At 40.6% G+C, this 16,341-nt stretch overlaps 1 protein-coding gene across 2 annotated transcripts in view; it reads left to right on the top strand.

The window, feature by feature from the left end:
• The window catches only part of ST8SIA1 (ST8 alpha-N-acetyl-neuraminide alpha-2,8-sialyltransferase 1), a 135,414-nt gene that overhangs the window by 53,490 nt on the left and 65,583 nt on the right, over positions 1-16,341 (top strand). Inside the window, exon 3 of one of the 2 annotated variants that reach the window (XM_040545208.1) lies at positions 16,061-16,170. The exons of the other annotated variant lie outside the window; for it this stretch is intronic. Coding sequence (XP_040401142.1) covers positions 16,061-16,170 — 110 coding nt within the window. The remainder of the gene's footprint in view (positions 1-16,060; positions 16,171-16,341) is intronic. 2 annotated transcript variants of the gene reach the window in all.

Below are 16,341 nucleotides of genomic sequence, written 5' to 3'. Positions count from 1 at the left end.
TTGCTGCTGAAATGAAAGCTGTGCTACTAGATTTTGTTATGAATAAAGCTACAGGCCATTAATTCATTAATATCCATACTTTAAGTTGAATATGAGCCAGCAGTGTGCCCTGGCAGCCAGGAGGGCCAACCGTATCGTGGGGTGCATCAATCACGGCATTGCTAGTCGGCCGAGGGAAGTGATTGTCCTGCTCTACTCTGTGCTGGTGCGGCCTCACCTCGAGTACTGTGTGCAGTTCTGGGCACCACAGTACAAAAAGGACATTAAACTGTTGGAGAGTGTCCAGAGGAGGGCGACGAAGATGGTGAAGGGCCTAGAGGGGAAGACGTATGAGGAGCGGCTGAGGTCACTGGGCCTGTTCAGCCTGGAGAAGAGGAGGCTGAGGGGAGACCTCATCACGGTCTACAGCTTCCTCATGAGGAGGAGTGGAGGGGCAGGCACCGATTTATTCTCTTTAGTGACCAGCAATAGGACCTGCGGGAATGGTGTCAAGCTACGACAGGGGAGGTTCAGGCTGGATATCAGGAAGAGGTTCTTCACTGAGAGGGTTGTTGCACACTGGAACAGGCTCCCCAGGGAAGTAGTCACTGCACCAAGCCTGTCTGAATTTAAAAAGCGATTGGACTGTGCATTTGGTCACATGGTCTAAACTTTTGGGCAGACCTGTGCAGTACCAGGAGTTGGACTTGATGATCCTTATGGGTCCCTTCCAACTCAGGATATTCTATGATTCTCTGATTTTCAGTTGAATCCTGATTATGAAACATTAGGAATTTCATGGGCTCGGAAGATTTTCATGCAAAAACTAAACGAAACTCAGTAGTTCTGGTAAAGTTTTCCTTTGGGATTTAATTTTGAAATGAAATTGCTTTTGAAAGGAAAGAAAATATTTCATGTCTGAACTTCTATATATTAAAACTGAATTCTGTTATCAGACTCTCTAGGCAGTTTTCTGTAGTGCTTTTACTCTGCCAGATGTCCAAGGGTGTAAGGGAGTTTGTCTTGTGCTGGACCAGTATCTGTGTTTTCAGGTTGTCTTTTCTGTCATCAAAGCTGGCAGGTCTTTCACTCCAGCTCAAGAAGGGACATTATCTTTCTTCTTCTCAGTGTGATGGCATGGGGCAGGTCAGAAACGTGGTCTCCATCATCAGCTCATAGGCTGGATTATGACCATTGCTACTATCATTCCGTACATGGCCATAGGATGTTAGTACCATGGCCTGTATGCCCAGGTGCTCTTCTGTGCTAGCCTGGATGTTTTGGCAGACAGCATCCTTCTGCAGGTGGGTATGCAAAGAACTCCTGGTACAGTTAAATCAACCATGTCTTTTGACTGTGTCCCTGGGAGATGTTCGAGGGGGATAAGCTTTATTTGGGTGTTCTACATACACTAGGCCAGCTTGTCTAGATTGGTGGTAGAAACAATGAAGGTAAATACCCAAAAAGTGCCATGCATCACAAAGGCAAAGTAGACTCTGAATAAAAACAATGAAAAAACATGGGCTACAACCATTCAAGACAACAACAGTCCCATCTATTTCTGGTGAAAATAATACAGATACTTGTTGAGGGGCATGAAAACGTAATTAGGAGTAGAAAAGGGATGCTATAAAAACAATGTATTTGAACTACTTGATATCCACGTATTCTGAAATCATTATACCCTTATATAGCAGGGAAAAAAAATGGGAGAAAAACATGTTGTTGTTATTAACTTGGTTGTTACAATGGAATAGTCTAATAGCCTTTTGTTTCCAAATATCAGGAATGGCACTGTCAGGAGATGAGCACAAAAATGAAAGATCTAAATGGTCCACTTATGCTCTTACTTTGCGCAGAATCTTAGTAACAATGAAAATACGAAAAGAGGAAAAAAAAAAAAAGAAAAACACAAACAAACCCGATCTGATTTGATAATCGCAGGTCACATTTTCAGAGGTTATATCCCTAGGAGAAAAAGCATCTTTTTGTATTTCAAGTGTGACATTTTTTTAGCTGGAAAAAAAAAAAAAAAGAGAATATAATGTACAACATTCACGATGTCATTTTACAATCTCTCTTTTTTTTTTTTTCCCTAAGTCTGCCCTTTAGAGGCTATCCAGACGTGAGAGGAGAGCAACATCACTTGAATATCTCTCTTTAATTGACTGTCTGTGAGAGCTTTAAAAATAAACTTACAGATACTGTGGGGAGATGAAACTAGAGGACACAGTTACATGTCTTATCAAAAGCCAACAACCAGGCTGTCCTGTCTCTTGCCATGAGACTTCCTATGTGAAATAAAGAAACCTAAAGGAGAAGTTAAAAGATTAAGTTTTGAAAGTGCCAAAATCAAACAAATTTTTAAAGGGTGGAAGACCACAGCAGTCCTTGCATGACTTCTGTCTTTGTGAAAGGATTACATCTGAAGCAGTACAATGAGTATAACAGGCAGAGTGGAATGGTTTTCTTATCCAGTGTAACAAGCCTGGCAAGGATGTGTGTTTAAAAATGCTGTGTGTTAGCTACAGTCATCTGCCATGTTCGAATGTTCTTGTTCTATGCTAGCACGTGTGAGACTGGGTTCAGCACAAAGGCTAATTAATGACCTCTTATCCCTGCTGGGGACCCAAATGATCTCAACTGATAAACTCCACATCCTGCACTTTCTTACTGCTGTCCTCTTCCGAGTTCCTTTAGCAGCTGAAAGAGCCAGAAGCAGGCCCCAGGAGCAAAGTGAGAAGGAAAGCCCTCCAGACCTTGAGAAGTTGGCTCGTCTGTGGTGTTTAGCATGTAGGGAGTAATCAATCCAGCGCATTCTTGTGATGTTAATAGCTTCCTGTGGAGTGAGTCATCTTGATGATCACTAGATTACCTTTGAATTGCTTTTTGTTTGAGAATAGATTTTAATGAAAAATAAAGTTATTTTTAGTCTAGTAGCTGAAAAAAATATTGGAGGGTCTGACAATATCTTCAAAAAAGAAAAAAAGAAAAAGAAAAAAAAGGAACCAGAAAAGGAATATGATGTCTTACTAGCTACTCTGATTTTCACGGTGTTTTATTTAGTTGCCAGAAGAGATTTGCAGCTTATTAAAACTTCTGACATTGTCCTTTCCAAATTGCAACCTCTGACAGGGAACAGCACGTCATTTTTTTGAGCCTCCTCCCTCAGAGCGTGTCTGTATACCTGTAAGAGATTTCTACTGACCAAACGTAACGGAGAGTAAGACATGAACAACGTGAACAAGATGTGCTAGAAATGGGCCATCAAGAATATAGGTGTAGTACTTGCTCAGAACAATGGGATAATCAAGGTATGCAGAATTATTAAGTGCTGTTGCACAGAGACCCACAGTCCCTTACCACTCTAAGTCTTCAAGTGAAAACCAGACCTAGCGCCCTCCTTCCATCATGCCAGCAGCTCCTTGGGGTGAGCTCTGCCAGTTTCGGGGCCCCGTGGAGCTGGCAGTGTCCTGACCCGGTGGGTGGTGACTTGGGCCAGCCCCTGCCTACCTGCCCCCAGGCTGTCCCACTGCAAGGGCAGCCCAACAGGTTGCAGCTCCAAACTAGCTCCAAACTAGCATGTGGGTGAGCCTGCCTGGAACAGGAAATTGGACTAGGTATCCTGACATCCCTCCCAGCCTGAATTACAGTATGATGCTGAAACCAAGGGAAGCACCAACCGGGTGAAAAAAGGTGTCCCTTTAGGTGAAATTTCCTTTGTTCTGTAGTGCCGTGCAATAGGCATACCGTTTCACTAGTGTGTATAATTTAATGGACTTCTAATGTTCAGATTCTGATGTATATATTGCATTACTGAGACTTCAGTCTTAGGTTGGGTTTAGCCCCTGAGGTCTATATCCGTGTGGAGGAGGTAGCCCCAAATGCTCTTTTCTGTTGGTTTGCAACGAATGTCCTATTCTGTTTGTTTGAGGAACCTACACCCTCATATAATGAAATGATACTTTCCCCATTTTAATCTTATATTACTAGGTATTTTATTATTGATGTAGAAAAACGTTATTCAGACAAGTTCATGAATTACTCTCATGCCTCTGGATCCATGCTATTCTTTTGTCCAATTCAGTAGTGCATTTAAATGAACCCACAATTTCTGCAAAGATTATATTACGTTGGATTTTTTTTTTTTAATATTTCCAGGCAGCCCAATATCATCAAGCTTTTTCTTCTGATCATTACCCACAGCATACTCTAAACACTTTGAAACATTAGAGCTCCTAAAATGTTTCCTAGCTAACCTTTCTCTGTTGTAGTTTACTTTGCTGTTTATCTCAAATTACCTAGCTGGAACTAGGGGGTAATTGTTTGTTTGTTTGTTTTGTTTTGTTTTACTGAAAGAAATATCAGTAAAAATATCTGCATATGTTTTGTAAAATTTGGAATTTTTGGAGTTTAAAATTTGGTTTAGAATATTTAGATAGTTCCTTCTTACATATAAGATAAATGAAGCGTTCTTAAGAGGCTTAAATTTTTTTCATTAATGGAGAGGAAAAAAAAATCTAGTAGAATTATTAAAGAAAGTCAACAGTGCTTCCATGCTGCCAGAAACCAAGCTCAGTGTTTAAATTCCACTCGTATAATTGCAAATTTCCTAGAGAGATCAATCCTTGCTGGTTGTCTTTGATGTCTTTTTAACTAGTGATTCTCGATAGATGTCATTGATTTATCAGAACTATTTAGAGGTAAAGCAAAGGCAAGAATAATTTTTTGATTAGTGGATCTTTTCTTTTTAGAAGCACATTGTTTAATATGGTAGCTAAAAGGAAGTGCATTGTTTTTAAGACATCTTAAAAAATAAAAGCGAGAAGCTTTAAACTTTTGTACCTATCATATGATAACTAAATCCATCTTTTGGTGCCAGTAGAAGTTGAACTGATTTCCTATGCTGCAACTCTTTATTCATATTAATGGGATCAGAGGGCCCTCAGGAATTCAGAGAGCCATGCCTTTAACTGTTATTGTCTTTTACACAAAGTAGTATTGGAAGCCCTTTATATTTTTTATGGGCTGAAACTGACCTTATTTATTGCATATACTGTGTGCTACTAATAGGATTTAAAGAACTTTTTAATTTCTGTAGCAGGATGGGCTTTTAGTAAATCAGCCACATATATGCAGATGGGCTTCCTGACACCTTCTTCAGAGTTCTCCTGCTTGCTGTCTTTCCTACCCCCATCCACGTTCAACGCAGGCTATTATTGCATTTCACAATTATTTGTATTCTGCTCGTGCTATTGCAGAAACATTCATCCTCTATCAGTTCTACAGGGTTAGGAATGATCTCAAAATACTTAGGAACTGTGCGTTTGATTCTGGATTAGTCTTTGCAATGACCTTACATATGTATGAAACAGTGTTGTGAGATCCTTTGCTACTCGTGGAAAATAAATGGGTAGTACCTCTTACTAATCAATCAGTTGGTCTTGCAAAATTCCCAAATATTTTGCAATCTTTGTGCATTGTTCCACCCTCTCAAAAGAGAATAATTCAACATGTGAGTATATTTTCTGCTTTTTCGTACAACAGGTGTAAGGGAGCAGATACCCTGATATTTTCCCTACTCTGTTTTGGTTTCAGCTTATTACTGTTCTTCCACCCTGAAATGACTGAGGAAGAAAGTACAGTTAGAATTGGAGGACATTGTCACTGGGCAATCATATTATTTGCATTATGTATGCATTTCTCTAACTAGCGTATTATAGTTAATTACTTTACTAAAAATTTCATGCCTGAAAGTTAAAATGAATGCCTACATACAATAACTTCCTTGGCTAGGAAATGGTATACTGCAATGCAGGAGATTAATTTAAAAATTTTTTACTGCATTTTTTTTTCAGGATTGCAGAAGAACTCATTAAAATCATATAATAACTACTCTTGTTGTTTAATAGATGTGCATAACATTAAAAAAGTAGTTTTTCCCCCTGAAGTGATGAAGTGCGCTTGTTTCCATGGAATATCTAGTCAAAACTACAAAAAATTTTTTTTTTTTTTTTTTTAATACTTGAGCCTAGAAGCATTGTATCGATGTAACCATGGCATACAGCATTTGATATACTTGACTTTTTCTTGTCTGCTCAGACTTGGAGTAGATTAAGAAAGGAATGGGAAAAGTGGAGGACTGGCAAACCCTTAAAAACCAGCATCTGAAAGTAAGGTCTCCAAATTCAAAAGATAAATGGTTGCTGCCAAACAGTCAGTGTTGTGCAATATTAAATAACCACTAGAATACCTGGTATGTTTGAACGTCTTTCTGCTGTATAGTGCCAGTGAACCAGAAGATGAATTGCTGTCCCACGTGTATGTGCTGTAAAGTGTGAGCTTGTAAGTCTGAGTCTGTTGAATTCTAAGCGAAAGGGTGTTGGCTGTGTAGCTTTTAAGGTGCTGGCAAAACAGAGCAGGCTTGAGAATCCCACGTGTTTTCCTCTAAGCTCAGCATGGCATCTGATGTTGTCAGGTGGTCAGGTAAAAGAAAGGAATTGCTGAGTGTTTCTGTGGCTGCAGGCAGAGTTTATTGACTCATCCTATGAATATAATTTTATCCTTATTGTCACACAGGATAAAAAAACAGAGTTATTCAAGTGTATGGAAAGGTGTTTAGGGAAGCCAACACAGGCAATTAATAAATTCTGGTCAAGATGCTTTTGAAGAAAGTTGTACATTATTCTTCCATTTTGTACAGTTTACATGGAACTGTGTTTCTCCATGGAAAATCTAAACACAGCTATGTAGAATGAAGCCTATGTCCTTCGTGAGGCCTCCCTGTTATGGAAATCATAGAATTACAGAATATCCTGAGTTGGGAGGGACCCACAAGGATCATTGAGTCCGACTCCTGGCTCCACACAGGACCACCCAAAAACCAGACCCTACGGCTGAGAGCATCGTCCAAACACTCCTTGGACTCCAGCAGGCTTGGTGCCATGACCACTGCCCTGGGGAGCCTGTCCCAGTACCCAACCACCCTCTGGGTGCAGAACCTTTCCCTAACACCCAGCCTGACCCTCCCCTATTGCAGCTCCATCCCGTAATGTAGGAAGCTATAACATCTTTCAGAGTAGGAGAAACCCTCCCCACACCCAGTAGGTTGAGTTCGTTTTCGTAATTAATCATATTTCCTTTTTCTTACTTTTATTCAAAGTTTGGGGGTCCTAGTGCATTGCAGGTTATAAAGTTTAGATCCAAAAATCTTACAGAACTTTGGAATTTTTCAACCATTAATTTTATCTAGTCATATAATTCACACAAAATAGAAGCACTCCCTTCCCATTCCTGGAGCATTCACTGTTTAAAATACTGTTTATGATATACCCTTGGTAGTCTGTTTTCTAAAATAAACCATTACAATTTCCAAATATGAAATTTTTCATAACCCCGCATTGTGCTATCCTGACTGTGTGAAGGCTTATTTAATTGAATTAAACGCCATGGTAGCAATTTGAAATGTTCTTTTAATCCAGTGCAAGTGAGTACTTGCAGTGACCTCATGCTGGGTGGAAAGCTATTAGAGAGCATACCATTTTGAAGTTCCTGCTAAGTACAGCTTGGACTAAAAGTAACTGCCAGCTAGTTACTGGCAGTACATATTTTTTTGTGTGAATATGTAGGTATGTTGCAAAGTGTTCTTTTGTATGTGACTGCTCTACAGTTAATATTCCATGTACCTTTTTGGATATAAGAGGTTTCCCTGCTGCGGCAGAGCACTGTGTTCAGTCTCCTAAGTGGTCTTTTGCAGTCCCATGCACTCCTGTAAATACAAAGTGGAATACTAATCTCCTGAAAAAAACTTACTGTCTGAAGTACGTATTTGCAAACAGCACAAAGTTTATGTGAAATTGAATGTTTAATTCCACTTGGATCCTTGATAAAGACTCTGCTGTCGTGGCTGAGACATGCTTGCATGACATTGCAGAGAAGCTTGCTCCACCTGGACCCTTTCTCTTTTGTATGAGCAGTGAGTTTCAAGTTTCATAATGTGTCAATTGGCAGTGCCTCTGTGGAGCAATGAAGCTATTAAAAAAAAGCTATTAAGAAAAAAAGGCAGTAGCTGGAGGTTCATTTTAGGGTCTCTTTCCCATCTCTTAAGGGGATTTCATAGCCGCTGTCACAGTTTCTTGCAATTTCTTCGTAGTCAGATATTGGGGTTTGGTAGTACCTGAGTCCAGAATTTGGAAAACCAAGCTCAGCTTATTTTTTAATAATTAGCATGCACACAAAAGGTCAGCGTGTTACATACCTGGGTCAGTCTGGCAGGAGTTTCATTCTGATCAATTGCACAGAATAAGTATGCTTATACCTATCGTTCTGTTTTGTGACAGTATTACCTTATGGGAAAGGTTTTTGGTTTGCTTCTTGCTTAACATTTCACATATTAGTGGAGCACAGAGAGCTTTATATGAGTTTAGCAATTCTCAGTGGAGCATACATCATGATTCTGACAGATTTTTTGCATGCAAAATATAGGTTTCAACAGTTTCACTGATGTGCTTTTGCAGTAGACCTTTGCATGAACACAAAACAATTTAGATTTCCTGAATGCTTTATAATTCCTACCAGTCACTGTGGTTTCTTGAAATGCATGCATCTTCCAGCCCCCAACATTCAGTCAAGATTTATGATAAAGATTTTCTGCCCTTATGGCACTCATACACAGATGCTTTCATTCTAACCCATTTTTCTTCTGCTACTCTACGTAAAAAAGACTTCTAAATTACTATTAAAATATTAGATGCCTTTCCAACTTTGTGCAGTTATTTCAATCAGTAACTACAAACAGAAAGGCCAGGTGGAAAATAGGGGTATGATTGAAAATGTCTGAAGTTATGAATTACTACCACACGTGAGACTTCTTACGTAACAGCACAACCAATTTTAAAGAAAATCTTCCTGGAAAAAAGTTAATCTTTTGTTTTTCAAAAATGATTAGATGGTCTTTAAGGTCCCTTCCAATCCAAACCATTCTGTGATTCTATCGTCACAGGAGGACTGTGGCAGGTTGGCTGAAAGGGACAAGTGAAATGCAGGGGAACACAGCCACCGTCCTCATTCCCTTACAGAAGACACACTATCCCTGCATAAGTGATGCTGATGCTTTTTGGAGAGTTGCTGTCAAGCTGTCGTGTCTTCCTGCTTGACAGCTCCACTGGAGGAAGAAAAGGCCCATCGGACTGAGGATGATTTGTAAACAATAAAGAAAGGAAGAAGGAGCATTTGGCACCCTACCATGTCTTACAGTGTAAAAACCAATGCCGTGTTACCAGTAGTTGACACAAAGAGAGCTGTCTTCAACTGTCAGACGCTTCCTTATGCAAAAGTGCAAGAAAGCAACATTTAGAGCTGAGTTTGGCTTCTTGTTAATTCTCAGGATTTTGTTGGCTCCTTAGGAACATTGGTAGAACCAGGCAATTTTCCTCATGGTGCTTTATTCTCAAAAGGGACAGAGAGCAGCCCCATGCTCATGGCAGCGCAGCTGGGAAGAGCCGAGGACGATGAGCTGCATCCCTTGGTCACCAGTGGTGCAGTGGTGAAGAAGTGTCCAGGTCCCTCATCAGAAAAGCCTTCCAGCACTGTGCCTGGGCCATCTCGTGCTCCCCACATGCACAGCTCCCTGAGCCCCCACACCCACCACAGCCATCCTCCGGGGCACATGTCCCCGGGGCACACCTCAACTCTGCTTCAGTGAGCACACCTCGTGGGGCCCCAGCTGCCTGATGTGGGCAGGGCCAGGAGAACACCGGGTGATGGCTGCGGGGATGGGTGCTGAGAGACGCTCCCAGCAGTCCCAAAAGCACAAGCCAGCACCCAAACCGACTGGTCACTTGACCTCCAAGCCTTGCGCACCCACTCAGTGTGAGTCTAGGCACAAGACCGGCTGGGCCAGGCCAGGCACCCAGATATAAGCCGTGAGGGCCACGCGACACAGTCCGTCGCGCAGTCTCGTCACAGCCTGTTGCTCAGTGGTGTCACTGTGATGACACTTCTCTTGTCTGTTTATGTCAGGGTATGATTGTTTATCAGACTCAATTTCCCAACTGAAGTCTACTTTGAGGGCTGTTCCGTGTCTTAAGTCTACATGCTTTATTTATTTATTTATTATTGTTTGGAGGTTCATTGTGTTGTCATTTAAAGCTGTCACATTACACATCTGAAGGCTCTCAGGATGAATGGGTACCCCACGTGTTTCTTGGGTTTTTCAAATAACATCTTAAAAGCCAGTGTCTCGTTTGTTCTGTTACCTGTTTAAAACCGTCGTGACACTGGTCCCTAGAATGGGCATATCTAGGAGTGCTTCTAAAATCTGCTTCTTTTCCTTCTTCTTGTAGAGTGTTCATCATGAAGGTATTCAGCGCTTCTCCTCAAACTCATACCACTTAAGTGCTCTGAGATCCTTAAAAACAAAATAAATTGTATAAACATGGTAGTATGGTGGTGATAGATTTGCTGGTGGCACTCCCTGGCAGGCTGGTACCACCAGCGTTGGGGCCCGGCGGGGCAGGAGGAAAGGCAGCGGGGAAAGGGGGAGAGCAGCACCACGCTCATGGCAGCACCAACTCTGCTTTGAGTGAGACCGAGACTTTGTGGAGTAATCTGTATGTATTTATTAATTATTATTATTATTATTATTATTATTATTAAATTCAGGAAATTGTATGCCCTGCTAGTTCTGCCGAGGCAGCGGCCTCTTGCAGGGTGTAGGGAAATACTCCCCGTGTACTCAGCTCTCGTCCCCCTATACTCGGATAGGCCGCACCTCAACTACTGTGTTCAGTCTTGGGCCCCTCACTACAAGAAGGACATGGAGGTGCTCGAGCGAGTCCAGAGAAGGGCAACGACGCTGGTGAGGGGTCTGGAGAACAAGTCTTACGAGGAGCGGCTGAGGGAGCTGGGGTTGTTCAGCCTGGAGAAGAGGAGGCTCAGGGGAGACCTTATCAGTCTCTACAGGTACCTTAAAGGAGGCTGTAGCGAGGTGGGGATTGGTCTATTCTCCCACGTGTCTGGTGACAGGACGAGGGGGAATGGGCTAAAGTTGCGCCAGGGGAGATTTAGGTTGGATATTAGGAAGAACTTCTTTACAGAAAAGGTCGTTAGGCATTGGAATGGGCTGCCCAGGGAGGTGGTTGAGTCACCATCCCTGGAGGTCTTTAAAAGACGTTTAGATGTAGAGCTTAGTGATGTGGTTTAGTGGAGGACTTGTTAGTGTTGAGTCAGAGGTTGGACTAGGTGATCTTGGAGGTCTCTTCCAACCTAGATTATTCTGTGATTCTGTGATAAATTGTATAAACATGATAATTTTGTGGTGACAGGGTGATGATAGATTTGGTGGTGGCGCTCAACATTGGTAGAACCAGGCCATTTTCCTCAAAGTGCTGAATTCTCAAAAGGGACAGTAAAAGCCGAGCACCTTTTTGCAAATTTAGAAATGCTTATTTAAAAACCCATTTGATTTTAATTTATGCTCCCAGTGTTTTCAATGTTTTTGACATCTTCAGCATTAAATCAGAGGCTGAACACTGTAATTTTTCCTGTTTTCCCAGTGAGGACTTGGTTGGTGATTAATGTCTTTGGCAGTGAGTGGGCAAAAATTAATGCATTAACAACCTAACAATGAAATCAAAGTGAATTACAATAGCATTATCTAAAATAAATTTTATTTTGTTAGTACTATATAATGTTCTTTTAACTGATGACAATGATTTATTTCTACTTAAATGAATGATGAAACTAATCAGGGAATTGCTGGATAGATGCTCCGTTAAATTACTCCTATATTCAACTGGGAGTCTTCAATCTATTGCTCTGTGTGCTTGTTTGTCATTGAATTCATAGGGGGATGTGCAGGTTCTTCTTTCATTTACATAAATAGGAACTAGAACATCTTCATTGGTTATCAGTGGAATTTCATTGTTTTGAACCAGGGAAAATGAGACAACAGACCCTGTCTTTAGTTTTCTTTCAAGAGATACCTTCAATCTAAAAACTGGCTCATGAACCTTCCCCTCCCCCCCCTTTTTTTTTTCTTTCTAATTTTAGTTAATGGTATTTGCAAATTATGTTGTAACGATTGCTTAAAAATGGGGGTGGACTGATCACTTATTTTTACATTTTCTCTGTTACACCAAATAAACTGATGCTGCACTACTTTTTCTTGTCCACCCACAAGAATCAGGCTGTTCATTAAAATATTATTAATGAAGAAAAATAACAAATGTGTTGACAATCAAAATGACACAGTTTCAGGAAGATAATATTAATGGAAATGCTTATGTTACAACTTTGCAAGCCAAAGCAAGCATTTGTCAGGCCAGTTTACAATTCAAAGGAGAAAAGCAACTGAGCTTTTTGTGAGTATTTAGCATAAATGACAGCTGGGTCCCCAATATGTGAGAACTTCTATTGCTGTTAAATTAAGAACTGACAATTTGCCTAGGAAAGAGTTCCACTGTGGGAGGTGAAGAGGGAAAGCATTAGAAGGTTTTTATAAGTCCTGTGAAACATATTTTGCCAGTAATGGAAACCTAGAAGCAATTTTGGTTTTACTATATGGAATTCTCTCCAAATAGCACCATCACCTTAAAAAAGTAACATTAAAAATTGCCTGCTACTGAAATTGCAAGTATCTCCCAAGAATATTTTACAAAAAAAGTAAAAATGGTTTAATTCTTGAGCTAGTTGTAGCATTGTTCTACCTCTTCAATCCTAAAACAGCATGCAAAAAAAATGAAGATGGATTGCCCCTACTGTGAAGATGGCATAGGATTATTTGGCATGGGGAAGAAAACAAATCATTATTGAAGTCCATCTTCAGTGTTTTTCACTCTTAAATGAAAACAAAACAAAACAAAAACACTCCAGGTTTTGATAGTTAATTACATGTTTGATTTCAACCTTAAATCCACAGTCTGTACCCTGATAAACCAGTGGTAGGAACAACAAGTGGATGCATGGAAACATCTCAGGAGCCCAGTAGTGGGGTGGAAAGATTTTAACAAGGCTAGTAATTTGACTACATGTTAGGGCTGGAGCTTCCTTATGGTTAATTGCATTGCAATTTTGCTTAAGCTGTCTGCACCTCATATTTTGGTCAGCCTCAAGGAAGGAGCTGAATGTTCATGGGAAGTCACAGAGTGAAGCCCACAGCACTTTGGCTTTGAAGAGCCTATAAATGCCTTTATCTGTGCTGTCTGTCCTGTGAGCATCCTTTTAAATATTAGGTGTCCCTGCTGCTTGGAGGCATTTCAACTGCTTTTACCCTAATGAAGAGCAATTGCTTAGCATGCTCTGGGAGAAACTTGTATTTTTTATTTTGCACACGACTGTTCTTCAATGTTTTTCAAACCAATGTTTGACACTGGTAGTAGGGTGATGGTTGAACCAGGTGATTTTGAAATTCTTTTCCAACCTTAATGATTCTATGATACGGAGGGAAGTGTGCCATCTACACTACCATCCTGCAGTGCTTTGAGCATGCTGCTGCTAACTGGATTAAAAGATGGTGATTCTTAACAGTTTCCAAACCAGGAGTTGGTTTCTTCCTGTTTGCCTTTTGCAGAGAGACAAAGAAGCCACATGTTTTGGACTTGCTTATAGGCAACACTTGAGTTTAAGTCTTGTATGATATGTGTATGACCAGACAGTTTGTTTGTATAAATGGGCTCAGAACAGAGTTCCTGAGTCTGCAGTCTGAGCAATAATACAGTTTGTAACTTGATTGTCTGAAGAACATTCAATGTGCAAAATAAAAAAATACAAGTTTCTTCCAGAGCATGCTAAGTAATTGTTCTTCATTATGGTAAAAGCAGTTGAAATGCCTCCAAGCAGCAGGGACACTTAATATTTATGCCAGGTTAGGCCACGGGTGATTTTTGTTTGTGTGTTTTTCTGCCCCTTCTGCCTTCCTTTAGCTCCCTCAAGTCATCTTGGCAGGCCTGATCTTGCTCTTCTGTCTGTTGGGCTCTCCTAAGGGCAAGAGTTTCAAAGCTTCATGTGCTTTTGGAAATGAAAGTATATACGAAAATGAAAATATATATGCAAATGACAGCTAGTATTATCATCTCTAAGCATAAAAGGATATAAGCATCCCTTGAAGGACAGCAATTCATCTCAAGCAATATCAAAGGCTGTTTGCAACTCAGGATTTTGAAGCATTTAGTAATTCCTAAATGTTTATTTTGGGTATATAAAGACATTCAACATTTACTGAAGCCACAGAAGTTATGTGACAAGAGTGTTCACAGCTCTTAAGTTAATGGCTTCTGCCTTTGTCTGTGATTTGTCACAGCCTTGCCTTCGCATAGTTAGCTGTCTTGAAAAGAGCTCTGACATACCTTGAATAAGAAAGGTACTGTTATGTATAAAAACTTATCGCTTCTAAATTTTCATCTATCCTACTTCACCCCCACCCTTTGCTAAGCATATGAGCTCTCATTCGGTCAGGGTCACCTCAGCAATTAGAAGTCCTTTGAATTTCAACATACACTCCTTGTTTGCTTACTGGGTAAATTCAAAAATGTTCTTGGTAAGATAGATGTGGGATCAGAATGCAGCTGCATACTGAGTATTGCTCTGCTGGGCTATCCCTTCGTTCTCAACAGTGGCTGGGCCTCAGTAAACTACAATTGATTTTTCTGTTGTAGCATATGTTAAACCAGAATTAGGATATGCAGAATGCTTAGATTTATTTTGTTAGAAAGCAGGTTGTAGCTTCATACTAGCTAAATGGAATCTAATTTGCTGAGAAAAGACGATGAAACAAATACATCTAAGAAAGAAAATAAATGACAGTAGAAATAAATCCTAACAAATACAGTTTGTGCTATAATGCTGGGTCTGTTTTCTAGACCACGTGCACTGTTATAACGCCTGGTGAATACATTATGCAGTGTTAGATGTTGCTCTGTACATTTAAGTGACAATAAGTACTGCTACCATTCCAGCTTGTCCTCCAGGACAGAATAATTGTTTTGCCGTGCTGCATCCTGTCACTGTGGCATTTGCATTCTCAGAGACCCAGGCAGTAACTTCTGTCTGTGCTGCAAAGTCAGGTTTTGACAGGTTTGATAAATAAAAAATCCCTGCACAATATTTTGCACAAGGAGAATATTAACTCTTGTATTGTAGACAAATCCCATTCTTATAACTATAACATGCTACTTTAAATTCCCACACTGTTCCCCCCGCTTTAAAAAAAAAAAAAAGTATTTGCTGGGCTGCACTATGATGTGTTTACTGGGCTGCACCGATGTACTGTGTGCTGTTTAAATGACTGTCCCAACCCCACTAAAGGTGAATGACTTGAAGCTGACAGGAAGATGTTCCACATGTAGTTGAGATCCTCTGAAATGAAGGATATACAAATCTCATTTATCACTGATCACAAATCTCATTTATCACTGATGCATAAGATAGCACAACAACTTGACCTTGCAATTCAATGCCTGTCTAAGCTGCTACAAGAGCTCCTTAGTTAAAATGATTCCTTTCTAATTTTAATTTATGCTGTGTTTAAGAAGCTGCTGTCAAAGCTCTAAATATCTTTGCCTAAGGCTTCAGAGTGACCAGTCCCAGTGATAGAATGATGGAGGGATCCCAGGCGACTCCTGAGGCCCAGTGCCCTCCTGTAATCATGTTGTTCCTCCTTCCTTCCTTCCTTTATTCTCCAGAGCTGTCTTTTGTGTATGAGCTCCGGAATGTCACTTTCATGTTTTTTTTTTCCTGGTAATTTTTTTCCCCCTGTGTCTTTGCAGCTTGGCTAGAAGACACATTTGGACTGCCGTCTTTGTCATTATGTGCATCATGACTTTATAACTATGCAGTTTTGCTTATGCAGAAATGTTACAATCCTTTGTGTCATATGTTTGTTGCATTCTGGTTTGGGGAGTGGGGATAAGAACTGTCCTGTGTCTGTTTACCAGCTAATTTCAGGACTTTTTTCCTAGCTCCTAATTCTGCCTTTTCTTTCTTCATTTTGAGCCCTGCCAGCTCCCTGGGTTTTCCAGGAGCGGCTGCTACAAAGATGTATGTGTTCTCCTCAGTAAAACTGGTCCTTGTTTTGTGTTGCTAGGCTACACCCTTCCAGCTGCCACTGAAGAAATGCTCGGTGGTGGGAAACGGTGGGATTCTCAAAAAGAGCGGCTGCGGCAAACAAATAGATCAAGCAGATTTTGTCATGCGGTAAGACAGAAACCTCAATTACAAATTGTCTCCCCTTCCCCCCGCTCAATCTCTGACTTTTCAAAGCTATTCAGTTGTGATTAATCTGTTATAATTTGCCTTGGGTACTTTCTTTCTTCCCTTTGCAGGATGCTTTACACAAGTGATTTGGGCAGAAGAGTGAGGAGAGGC

This window comes from Cygnus olor, chromosome 1 (genome assembly GCF_009769625.2).
Source record: "Cygnus olor isolate bCygOlo1 chromosome 1, bCygOlo1.pri.v2, whole genome shotgun sequence".
In the NCBI taxonomy this organism is placed as follows: domain Eukaryota; kingdom Metazoa; phylum Chordata; class Aves; order Anseriformes; family Anatidae; genus Cygnus; species Cygnus olor.
Note: the sequence above shows the minus strand (reverse complement) of the source record. Positions and strands in the feature narration are given on the sequence as shown.